The sequence below is a fragment of the Lepidochelys kempii genome, chromosome 4, assembly GCF_965140265.1.
Source record: "Lepidochelys kempii isolate rLepKem1 chromosome 4, rLepKem1.hap2, whole genome shotgun sequence".
Classification (NCBI taxonomy): Eukaryota; Metazoa; Chordata; order Testudines; family Cheloniidae; genus Lepidochelys; species Lepidochelys kempii.
In genome coordinates, this window is record NC_133259.1 from 39,242,271 (window position 1) to 39,255,634 (window position 13,364).

The window sequence follows — 13,364 nt, forward strand, 5'->3', positions numbered from 1 at the left end:
TAAAACAGAAGGTGTTATGTGTCCAAAAGATAAAAGCTTTTAATGATAATCTGCCAAAAATATTTTAAAAATACATATGTAAACCATTTTCAGATCATTAGGTCATCTGGTATGTTATATCTTTGAACTGTACTGTCTGTTCAATTTAGATTGTGAGACAACGTAAAGTGCCAAGCATACGGTCAGTACTCAAAAAATGGAATCGATTTTCAATCACAAAGTATATTTTAAAGACTTTCTATGCTGTCCTGTTCTTTTAATACTTATATCATGGTAATCTCAATGTTGCAACAGCTGCCCTTCTTTCAATGTCCTTTATTCAATTACAAATGTTAACAAACTTCCTCAGTAGCACTAGTAATTCTAGAGATCTTCAGACACCCTTTTCTAAACATTAAAAACTCAACAACACTAACTGCATTCATGGTCACACTTTTATGTATCGGAGTGCCTTAGTTCTCCCTTAAAATTCCAAGAGACAAGAAGAGAAGCAATGTATAATCTAATATTTTTAATTTTATATACAGGAATATAATGTATGACAACTTTGTACATGAAATACATACAGTATTTAAACATTAAAATCAACCAGATAAGAATTTACATTAGCAATGAAACAGACTCATGTGCAGCCCAGTTAATACTTAGTTTTAATCTGTATTTTAATGGGGCATGATTTTAATAGTTTACAATCATATAAACATTTAAAAAGAAACTTTATAAAATAATTTACAGAAATCCTACCATCTACATAAAGCGGAAGTGTTTGTGTGTGTTGTGTGTGTGAATAACAAGGCAGTTGAATGACTTGTCTCAGCCTTTTAAGTAATAAAATAATTTAGAAGCAGTTCATGCAATATGGAAGCAAAAGAATGGAAGTTCCTTCAAGGTTTTCTGCTACCTTGGACATCTACTGAGCATCAAATGTGGACCATTGAACACATGATAATACAACTGCCAGATGCTGTTAGAAAGCACCAGGCTCAGTCTCTCCAGACAATTACTTATGGTAAACATAAATATACAAGTTGATATTTTTCTACACAGTACAAATACAGGTCACAACTTCTCAGCTGTGAAAGTAGTCAATCTGTTTACTGAAAGTAGGATAATGTTCAGACTGGAGTTCCATATATTTCTATATACAAGGTCACTAACAGAACTTCCTTGTTTTCACCAGTTTGCTCTGATATTTGACTGAGTGTCCTCCATGCCCTATGACATAAACATCCAGCAAGTAGGACTTGCCAGGCTGCAGGCCTTTAATTGTCTCTGTGGTAACTGCTTTCTGTAGATTCTGGCTATGAAAATATTTACAGAGGACTTTTTCTGATTTCTTCCTTGTGTCTGGACCCAAGCACTGGTTCTGTTCTCTTTTCTTTTGCTCTTCACTATAATTGCCGTCCACTTCCTTTTTGTAGATGCAAAATTTGTTTCTTTCTTGTGTGCCTAGCCAGGCCACTGTGGCTGAAGAACATGTGCGAAGTTTATCGAAAGCTTTGATTCTTGTGTCTTCAGGAAGAGAAGGAAATGACTGCTTATTAGGTCTTGTAGTAGCTAAGATCTTCAACATGGAAGCACCTTTCTTACTTCCTTTCAGCCTAATTAGATATTTAGCTTTTGGTTTTCCTCTAAGTTGGAACTGACGGACCTCCTCAATATTTTGAGACAATAGAAGTTTGCCATCTCTTCTAATTTGGATCTGAACAGCATCCAGGCATGAATGAACAAAGAAGGTGACTTTTTGGTGTGACGAAACAGGAGCAAACCGTAGAAATTTGGCCCCCTTTCTCTTGATAAACACATCTGTAACTTTCCCATCTTTCAGTTCAACTGTCTTCTGTTTGGCTTCCTCTTTAGTTCTGGCAAAGGTGCCAACGTAGGCAGTGCTCATATTTGTGTTAACATTTACTGCAAACATGTCAAAGTAGTACTGTGTATCAGGTTTCAGATCAGACACTGTGAAAATGTTCTTGTTCCCAATGCAAATCTTCTGCAGGTCAACTCTTGGCTTCGAAGACATTTGGCGACTAAGCTTTGATGATGATTTTAAGAAGCTACGTTCTTTGCCAGAATTGTTGTCTGAAGGGAAGCCAAAATGAGCAAAGTCGAAGAGGCTGAAATCCAGGCCTGGTTTTGGAGCCATCATGAAGGCATCATCAGAACTGAGCTTGGCTTCAACAGCACAGAGGCTTTTGAAGTTGTGTTCTTTATTGATGACTATGCAATACTGAATTGGCTGTTTCAGTAAAGATGCTGTAGGGCTTGGTTTCCACGCCAATGTGACGGTTGTGCGTCCAAGAGAGGTGACATCAACTCTTGGATCATAAGGTAATTCGGGATAAGGCTGGTCTGACTCTGGAGTTGTCGTGGCATATACTTTAAAATGTGTATCCTTCTCAGTTGACAGCAGTTCTAATTGGTACAAACCAGATGGGGAACTCGGAGAGACAAAATATTCAACATCATTGCCTTTGTAAGAGAACAGCTCTGTGCCTTCTTCATTAATAATCTGTTGTTTCTGCTGCTCAAGTGGTTCTGGTTCACCTAGAATATGAACATAGACTAATGTTTGTTAGAAAATGTGTCAATATATGACGATATAGGAAAATTAAACTCTAATAACTACTTGTAAGTAAAATGTCAGAGCCAGATGAAACAGTTTCTGGAGCAGAGGATACTCCAATCATAAATAATGATCAGGCATAGGTGAAATCAATCCACTTTTGAGCAAGTAGTACTTGAGTCTTATTACACAGTGAAACTAATTTAGAGATCCTATTATTTACAAGTACAACAGAAATTGTATGGTATGTGATAATTTTTGAAGACTGATTCACTTTGTATTTAAAGACAGGTATTTAGTATTTAATGTGTCTACAAAAGGTTCTGGAAACCAAAAATCACAGCCTTTCTCTATAGAACAGCTACCGCCTGGAGAGAAGCCCCATATGCAAGATTGCCCATATTATTACCCCACAACAGGTATGTTCTCAAAGGAACACCACTAGGGGTGAGAGGGAAGTGAGAGAACTCAAATCCATTTGGCACTGGTGAAACAGCTGATGGAATACTGTGTTCAGTTCTGGTGCCCACAATTCAGGAAGAATGTTGATAAACTGGAGAGAGTTCAGAGAAGAGCCACAAGAATGATTAAAGTAATAGACTTAAGGAGCTCAATCTATTTAGCTTAACAAAGAGATGGTTAAGGGGTGACTTGATCACAGTCTATAAGTGCCTATATGAGGAACAAATATTTGATAATGGGCTTTTCAGTCTAGCAGATAAAGTTGTAACACAATCCAATGGCTAGAAGTTGAAGCTAGACAATTTCAGACTGGAAATAAATCATCTTTAACAGTGACAGTAAGTAATCATTGGAACAATTTACCAAGGATTCCGGTAGATTCTCCATCACTAACAATTTTTAAATGAAGATTGGATGTTTTTCCAAAAGGTATGCTCTAGGAATAATTTGGGGGAACTTTTATGGCCAGTGCTACACAGGAGGTCAGGGTGAGTGTTCAGAATGATGCAGTTTGTTAACAAATGAAATCGATATGGTATCAATAAGCAAAGTTTTACTTTATCATATTTCCATATATAATGAGATGTTTTATTTTCAAATATGCATACTCCCTCCTTCTGCTCTCCATTAGATTCCCTGGTCGTTTCTCTGCTTAGATTTATAACATACTTTCTGATCTGTTTATTCCTAGTTCTTTCTCTTGAAGCTCCCTTTAGATGAGACTAGTGTATCCCAATGTGTCAAACTCACCTGGAGGACTGACAGAGTCACCTTTTCCTTTACTTAACCCTAGGGGAGTGTATTGCTCTCTTTCACTCTCCATGTCACTAACTGTTGCCTGCCTTCTAAACTAATACAAGGTTGGGATTCATATTCAAACAGTAAGAGCTCAGACATCCTCTTAAATGTTACACACACCACACAACTGGGTGTATCACATCACTACTGATTTGGGCAGACTTGAATCAGGTAGAGATGAAAGTCTCCCATTATCAATTCTCTGACCCATAAAGTCCCAGAATTATAGTTTTCACTAGTTTATTACCTGAACCTTCTCCACTGGCCTCTTCTGGAAGTTCCTGCAGGTTCAGCTTCCATTCCAAAGGAGCATCACATGGTGTTACAGTAACTGCTAAGGGAGTGTTGTCTTCTTCAACCACAAAGAAATACCTATGAAAGATTAACAAAAGTATAACATTAATAAACTATAATGTCAAGAAATAGCAGTTGACATTAAATTTTCTGGACTGGTGTTCATGGGGTAACTGAGACAAGAAAGGTGTAAATGAGGACAAATATGATGTTACCTACCACTTAAGATGAAAGCTCTTTGAGGCAAAGACCATCTCTTTGTCATGTGCTTGTATGGGTCTAGCACAATGGGACCCTCTAGGCATATATAAAATCACACACACACACCTGCCTCTTTCTTTCTGGCATATTAAAGTGCTTTTATTAACTGTTTGAGGTATACCAAATACCATGAAGTCCATGTAAACAGTTCTTGCTTTACCCCCAGAGTGAGTGAAAATACTTTGCGCTTTCAAATGAACAATCAAATTTTGCTTTTATTTTATACTGCTTTTCATAGATATCATTACATAAGAAAAAAGGCAAACTGGAAAACACAAATCCTTGAAAAGCAATGTTTTCTGTTTTGTATATTATCAGCTCTAGACTCTGATGGTTTTACACTACAACAATTTTTACTTGGAGGTGAAATCCAGCCCTCACTCAAGTCACTGACAAAACTCCTATAGATTTGATTTCACACTTGATGTGTTCCTTCAATGTCCTTTCAGACCAACTGAAAATTTATTTTCTCCATACTTAATTCAAAGCGGGGTGTCAAAATATCAAAAAGTGTTCACTCAACCCTTTATTTGTGGTTGGTTAAATATTATGTATATTCCTGGACTTATTTGGGGTTTATTGGTTGGTTGGTTGGTTGGTTTTTTTGTTTTGTTTTTCAGTTGGATATGACTAGTTCTCTTCAATTTATCACATTGTTTGTTTAATCCATTCAGTACTGTAAAGTAAAATTAATACTCTGGTTTCCATAGATCAGAGAGAGAATTCCATTAGCGATCGTTGTTATTTTTTGTTTTATTTTTGGTGGGGCGATTGGGGTTGTTTTGTGTGTATTTGGGTCTCAGTAAAAGTATATGAAAATGGGGTGGTAGAAGACTCCCTACAGAATTGGTTTCCTTTTACTCCCCCCTGCCCGACTTGGTTTGTGGCTTCACTTCAGGAAAATTTTGTGGTTTGTGTGGCCTCTGGACTCCCACAGAAAGTGAAAATAAATTGAATGGGGTTGGGGTTCAGCCTGGGTCAGTGTGACCTACTGAGACTGAAACAGTTATATTTTGAGGCAAGAAGCGAATATTTGTATTTTTCATATTTGGATCTAAAAATCAATTCTAACAAATCCAAAACAAATATAAATATTAAGTTCCACATACAACCCTATACATTATACTAGTCAACATACCTTTTAGGTGTATCTCTGAACAGAAAGCTGCTAATTTCTGCTCCATCTGGTATTACTGATGAATCATGGAAAAATGCTTTGTCCCGTATCTGCATCTGGAAAAGTTCCTCATCTCTGGTAGGCAACTTCTGTGTCCTGGAGTAGAGCGGGAGCAGCAGCAAGAACACAAACCAATGGAGCAAGAGCATCCTACAGCAACGAAAGGGATTCATGTCTGATGAATTCTAAATGACAAGTACACGAGTAACTGCTACTTTTTGATACACAGTATTATTGTTTCATTTTAATTGTATGGCTTTATTATCATGCATAGATATCTAATCAGAAAAGATGAGATTTTGATAAAGCAATATTCTTCTCATGACTTTGGGTCAGATTCTTAGGCCGTGTAAGCTGCCGTGTAAGCTGGTGTTGCACCTTACACCAATTTGTCCCAGCTGAGGACCTGGCCCTTTAGACCTACTGTGTTCTTAAGCAAATCATATTTAAAATAAATGGTACCAGAAGATGTAGATGCTTTCCAAAGCTGTAAAGAAAAGTATTTATTTTTAGCGAGGATACAAAGGGAAGGGTCTAGTCTATTCCTGATATGCACTTACAACACCAATGGCAGTAGTTACACATGTGCTTTATATTTCATGGGAGCCTTCAGTTCACGTGGATAACTATACAAGCATTAGTAATATATATGGTAAGGAACACTCTGACGAGAGGGGCTGACTAAAAGTATCTACACAGAATTTTTTTCCATCTCCAACTTCTATGAAATTGAGCCCACCCACTGATTTCAAAATGAGTCCATTGTCTGGTATTTTTCTCTCTTTCTACTCGTTAACAGTGAGCAAAGCCTTCTACATATTTTTGTAGATCTATAATTTGATGTTTTGCCACAAAGAAATATAACTTGCTGGACCTGGGAGTGAGCACTAACACATGGCAGATAGACGTTATGTCGACTTCACTTTCCTTCGATTTTGGTTGGCCTCCCAGCAATCCTTTTGACAAGTAAGTATTTCCAGTCAAATTACCCTTTATAAAAATAGTATATTAGGAAAATATGAAATATTATCCCATATACATTCAAAGCACATTGATATTAGCATGCAATTCAGCTGTGCTTAATTCTTGGGCCTGATGGGAATTCCAAAACACAAAGGCAAAGAATCCTTTACAAATTAGGCACAATAATTCATCACACCAGACTTTCATTATTATGTCTGCAACTAGGTCAGTAATGACTATCCCTAGATATACAGTGGGATAGAATTAAATTCTCCATTCAGTACAGTACATGATCTAATATGCAATAGATTTGGTACAGAAAAATAAAAAAAGAAGAACAGCCTGATTACAAGAAGAGTAGAGGGCATTTAAATTATATTTTGATAAAAGTTACAAAATTAGTTGAGAGATTTCTAGGCTGCTGCCTAAACCATGTGTATTTCAGTGAGTTTGGGAAACCAGTTTGTACTGTCATTTTTATTTTACTTTCCTTGCTATTACTAAGGCTATGTATATGCGTTTATAATATTCTTCTATTCTGCAGGGTAGGTTGATTATATCTTTATAACACACATTTTCTTCTTTAGATCAAATCTTACGAAGTTTTTTTACCCCTACTTGACCATTCTCTGACAGCTTGTGTGAAATATCAAACCCATGGTTCCTTGAGAAGCAGCATGTGTCTTTTCAGTCATAAGAAACTGCTCTTCCCCTTCAACTTCTTTATGAAAATATAAACACCCAGCCCCAATGGGAGCACCAGCAAGCCTCCTCCTTCCCACTCCAGGGGATGGCCTACTGCAAGCTCCCAAAGAACAGCAGCAGCCAGCAAGGAGCTGAATGCAGGTCCCTGCCAGCCAGTGTACCCCCTTCTCTCTCACCCCCATTCCCTGTTCTCTTCCATTGGACCCTCAGCAGAGACTACCAAAGACACAAGATCCCGAGGGTTCCCCCTCACTCCCTTCCACATTTATGGAGCCCCAGCAGGGTCTCCGTCTTCTCTCTTCTGGGGGCCAGTCTACCAAAGGCTCCATTTCCCTCTGAAGAGTGGTAGCAGGCAACAGAGGAGGCAACTGCCAGCCTCTCTCATCTCCCTCCACACAGACCTTTGGTAGAACTTGCTTAGGGACATTGGGTCCCAACAGCTCTCTCCTCTCTACTCCCGCCACATGGAGCACAAGCAAGGCCTCATCCTCTTTTTGATCTTCACCTTCTCCAATGCTGCCCTGAGAACAGCTTCAGAGATCTTCTCTCTGGGATATAGTCAGCTCCCCTTTCATACACAGCAAGAACTACAGATTGCTTCAGTTCTCATAGAATCTGATACTATTCTTTTTCCCATTAAATTGCCACATCTACCTATAATATCATTGCCATTTAATTGCTCCTTCCATCCACATTGTTCTTTTAAACTTTCTACCTTCATGTACCCTCCTGTTCTTTGCATCTTCCTTTCCTCTTCCGTTCCCTGGGTTTTACTCCAACTCTCCTGCCTACCATCCTCTCCCACTCCTACATTCCAGTTCAACTCCTTACCCTTATCGCTGCACTTCCCCACAAGTGGAAGGCCTGGATAGAAGGGAAGTTAAGGGGAGGGAGAAAATATTATAGAATAAAACCCAAATTTATAAAAAGATCAGACACATCCAGATGCCTCCATAGCAAACCCAACCAATCCCATCATCATCTGATGAATTTTAGTCTTGTCATCCCTTGCAAATAAGTCCTCTACTCCTCATTGTGTTGTCTTCCCTCTGCATGTTCTTTTTCCCTAAAGCTAGGGCCAGAACACTCCACCACCCGTGGGAAAATCCATAGGAAAGAGACTTGAAGGAAAGAAAATGGAGTGAGGTTCATCTCACAGAGTTGCATATTCTTCCTTCAGAAGGACGGTTCATTTTGGTATGGTCTCAAGGCCCCTTTCAGAGCACCCGGAAAAAAGGTTAGAATCCACCAAAGCACGTTTAAGAAGCTGCACATTACTCTCACCACACCCTTTCTATGAAAAGCCGTCACTGTATTAGGCATGGTTATTTTTCAGCTGCACACTCTGGGTAGGTTGCCCCCTTATTTATTCTGTGATAGCCTCACAATAGTAACATGCCCTCACGATGGTGGGGTTCTGGGACCACAATTCCCTTGCACAGCTTACAATACAGCTTATGTATCACTTGTAGTATTTTATAATGCATGTTTTCTTCTTCTTCACAGATTTTTAATTGCATTGTTATTGTGCTGCAGTGTGCTAAGCACTTTGGTAGGTAAAAGACATGGGTGCTTTATTTAAGAAAATGTCATTACTGTTTACAGTTAAGGCTAAGATTTTTGTCACAGTTATTTTTAGTAAAAGTCAGGGACAGATCATGGGCAATAACCAAAAATTCACAGAAGTCTGTGACCTGTCCCTGACTTTAATTAAAAATAAGTATGAGAAAATAGGGAGGGAGGAAGGTCCAGCACCCACTGCTGCTGGGGCTCCAGGGTTCCCCACCCCATGGTGACTGAGAGCATGGGGTCCCCCCTGCCATCAGCAGCAGCTTGGAGCTGTGGGGTCTGTCCATGGTGGCTGGGAGCTGCGGGGTCCTTCACCTGCCACCCGCGCTGGCTGGGAGCTGCAGGATCCCCCTGCTGGCAGTAGCTTGGAGCTGTGGGAGTCTCTGCTGCACATGGCAGCTGGGAGCTGCAGGGAGCCCCCACCCTCCGCAGTGGTGGCTCGGGGCTTCAGGGTCCCCCCTACCCCCCACAGCAGCTGGGAGTTGCAGAGGGCCCTGCCTGCTGACAGCTCCAGCCCTACTGCCCCGGGGCTGATGCGAAAATATCATGGAGGTTTCTGGAAGTCACAAATTCCATGACTTCCATGACCTCTGGGACAAAATCTTAGCCTTGTTTATAGACAAATCATGATTCAATCTCTCCAAAATTTGTCAACTTTCATCCTAACTTGCTCCTATTTTCTTGAATTCAGATTGAATCATTTATACTTATCAGCAAAGCTAATGACATTTGACACATTGGAAGCAAAGATCGTGAATCAAAATATTTGCAGACTCGAATCACCAAAGTCAGCAGAAAACTCCTTCCTTATATCATGTAGGATGAGTTCTGGGTGTAACGAAACACTTTGTTTATTGATGTTTCAAGTACTATCCTCAGCCAATGGGGAGAAGAATTCTGACTTAACCAGAACAATTTCAGCAGATGATGGTAAGGTAAGAAATGCTGATAGTTTCTGAATACAGCGTCCTCTAAATGAACCCCCTGATATCCCAATACTGTATATTCTCAGTGTCAGCTCCAATGCAATTTAACCTTTATTAAAATAAACTACTTTTGATTATAGGATTAGCTAGACTAAGCTTCACTTCTTAAATTATTTCACCAGATAATCCACTTTGAAGACCTTTGTGGATGGGTTGTCAACATTAACAACTAGAGAGGTAGACAAGATCCAGTTTTACCTTCATTTTCTGTATCTAATTATCAAAGTATTCCTTGGATTAAAAACAACACTACAGATATGTTGGGTTCAGTTGTGTAGTGCTTATTCAGTCATGACACCTAATGAAGTCAATGGGAATTTTACCTGAGTGAGGAAGACAGCACTGGCCTGCTCCATATCTTTTAGAATTGTAAATGAAAAATGAATTCCCTGGCCTTGATACTTAAAGGTGAGTAGTGATTTTAGGTACCTTCATTTTCAAATACCCAACCGGAGGTACTTTAAAGGGGATTAATTTTCATGGACAACACTTTCTGAAACAGGACCCAGAAAAATGGAGGCATTCAAAATCACCATTTGGTTTGAAAATGTAAGCCACTAGTTTTGCACAATCCTTTCACACTAAACCTAATTAACAGAATTTTCTACAACAGAGCAGTTACATTTTGGCATAGGCTGAGTTACACCATGTACAGATTACTCACACAACATATGCATTGTGACAGTAAATCCTTCTAATTTTATCCCCTTTTAACTACATTTTTGGTCAGATTCATCACTGGCATAATGTAGGTGAAACTCCATTGATTTTGATGACATCTCTCTTAAAATTCATTTACTGCTTGAGAGTGCATAATTATTGCCAAACCACCTCACCCCCACTTCTTGGAAACATTCAACCAAGAATGTTTTTATTTGTTCTGTGTAACCAGGTCAGAGTCTGGTTTATTTTTAGAACACATGTACAAGAAGAGGCCTAAACTTTGCTACTCTGAAACCGTACAACTATCTGAAATATGTTGTGTGACTTCTTGTTCTCCTGGCTTTGCCACCTCCTAAATACCTTTTATTCCCTTTTCTGCAGGTTTATCTTGGTTACTTTTTGGTTAGTTGGTTTTTAAAGCAAGAGTCAATATTTTATTGATATATTCCTGATGACTGGAAGGATTTGCGTGTTGTTTATCACTGATTTTAAGCAAAAGCTAGAGTAGACAATCCTAAGTAAAATAATAAACAGTTTTCCTTCTCTAGGATTGCAAAAGTGCCCTCTAATGGCCCATCTTTACCTCTCTTCTCCCCACCCTCCTCCCCAGCTCTCTCTCCAGCTGAGAGCCTGAATCTGGATGTGAATGTGATGCTTGGTTGCCTCTGTGACTCTGATCTCTAATTCTGGATATTTAGAACTGGAAGACAGGAGATTAGGATACATGGCTTGTGCTGCTGATCCTCAGCAGGGCAAATGCTGACGTGGTGTTTTCCGCTAACTTCAAAAAAGAAAGGGGACCACTTGTCACTCTTACAATGCCATAACTCCAATCTTCCTAATTTACAAAGCAAAGAAGAAAAATATTGAGAAGCAAGCACAAGTAGCTCACTGAAGGACAAGAAAAAGAAGTCACCATTTGAATGACAGAGACAGATATACAGAAAGAACACACAGGCTAAAAAGAGCACTACCGCTGAAAAAATTAACAGCTTTTAAAACAGTTTGAATATTCACTCATTCTAATAGAAATACAACACTGGCTACACAGTGTAATGGGCTAAATGAATATGCTTCTAAACAGTTATCTAAATATACCAATAGATGCATACTATTAATTTGTGAATTCAACATAGCAAACAAAACAGCTTACAGGCCACAATGGCAGGCACCTTTTGATGGATAGACAGATAGAATACTGTTCCTTCAAAAATACCATAATAAATGAATATTGTATGACACCTTGTGTATTATTATGAACAAACACACACACACATGAAAATTATATAGGTTAAACCTGATCATCTAGTTTGTGATTATCCATAACTCATGTCTGTCTCCTGGATGCAAAATTCATACACAAACAATCTCATTTATCCAAAACTCCAATTACATAAATATTTTGGATGGTCTTCAAAACATTTATATAATTGCAATTTACCTATATATTTAGGGCTCAAAAAGTGAATACAAACATCTGGATAATTTGTATTTTTAAAGTAGAGCGGGAAGGGAAGAATGATGGGAAAAATCAGTCTCTATGTTTGGATCTGGATTAGATTTAGGTTTGTTTAGCCTGTGTTTTGAATTTGTGTTTGAGGCCAAACTAGATTAGAGTTTAGGTCCAACGGCAACAAAACCATACAAGATATTCTCACAAAATATTGAGCCAAAATGGTAGTATTCTTGCATGATCAGCAGGTAGTAAGAAATGTCTACATGTTGGGCTGCATCTGAACCAAATCCAAAAATAGACTCCACCTGCTTTTGGTCAAACCTGGAAACAAAACCTTAGGGGTAGTAGTTTCCAGTATATGGAGACTTCTCCCAAAATTCAGGGTGCATGTTTCATATTTTAGCTTCCAGCTTGAGCCCATCCAGCTTTCAGGTCTATGGAATTTCTTTTGTGAAAGCCAGGGGTTATCCCTAAATTAGTTATAGCATCACATTGTCTTTCCCGACAATACACATACTGATTTAGATTAGAGCTGGTTGAAAAAAGGAACACATTTTGCACTGTAATTTGTGAACAAATTGTCCCTTTTTTCATCTAAAAATTTTGAATTTCAAACATTTTCAGACAGATCTAAACTACATGCTTATTTGCAAATAAAACATCATTCACTGAGCAGAATGAATAAAAAAAAAACTTATTAAAACTCACTAATCTACCGAGGATGGTAAGAGATGTGATATTAATTATATTATCCTTAGCATTCTGGATTTTCACAAGTCTCTTATGAAACTTGCTTGCTTGTGATTCCATTTTGCTTTGCTGTTTATGGTCAGAGCAAAGGTGAAAATAAATACTTTTAAAAAGATTTCCTTGCACATCTACTGCATACACACACAGGTCTGTATATAGACAAATATACACACTATTCTCCTACAAGATAGCATGAATATTAGATTGACCAATAGAGATTTGCCAAACAAATTGCATTGATCATAAATTGTAATACACAAATTATTCACAAAACCATCATCAAATGCCTTATCTATGGAAAATATTTCCTTTATTCCCCAACTGTCTGCAGGTCACAGAGTCCTGTAAGAGATTTACAATAACAAAAAAGGATCTGGGTTTACTTGAAGCAAATGCATCTGGAATAAATAAAAGCTAATGTTTAATTACAAGGAGTGGAAAGTGCATGATTGTAATTTAGTGAGGATAATTTCAAGGCACAGACTGCCACAGAGGTTCCTGTGTTGTGTTTCTTTTCTTTTTATTGTATGAATGGTTAACTTTTTTTTAATCTATGTCCTATTTTTAAAATTGAGGGCATTCATTTTTCCTTTGTGTTAACCATGCCATGTCTGACAATAAATCTGTAGAATCAGATTTAACTGTGAAGAGAACGTAGCCTTGGAAAATAGAAGGACATGCTATGTCTGCTCTGACTTATTATAGGAACGCTAG

General features: G+C 38.3%; 1 protein-coding gene across 2 annotated transcripts in view; it reads right to left on the reverse strand.

Annotated features, from left to right (window-relative positions):
• Positions 1-496: 496 nt before the first annotated feature.
• The window catches only part of NDNF (neuron derived neurotrophic factor), a 31,360-nt gene continuing 18,492 nt past the window's right edge, over positions 497-13,364 (reverse strand). For both annotated transcript variants that reach the window (XM_073341011.1, XM_073341012.1), the window contains exons 2-4: positions 5,520-5,708; positions 4,074-4,198; positions 497-2,547 (exon numbers count right to left, since the gene is read on the reverse strand). In XM_073341011.1, the coding sequence (XP_073197112.1) occupies positions 1,154-2,547; positions 4,074-4,198; positions 5,520-5,707 (1,707 nt within the window). In that variant the 5' untranslated portion in view covers position 5,708 and the 3' untranslated portion in view covers positions 497-1,153. The remainder of the gene's footprint in view (positions 2,548-4,073; positions 4,199-5,519; positions 5,709-13,364) is intronic.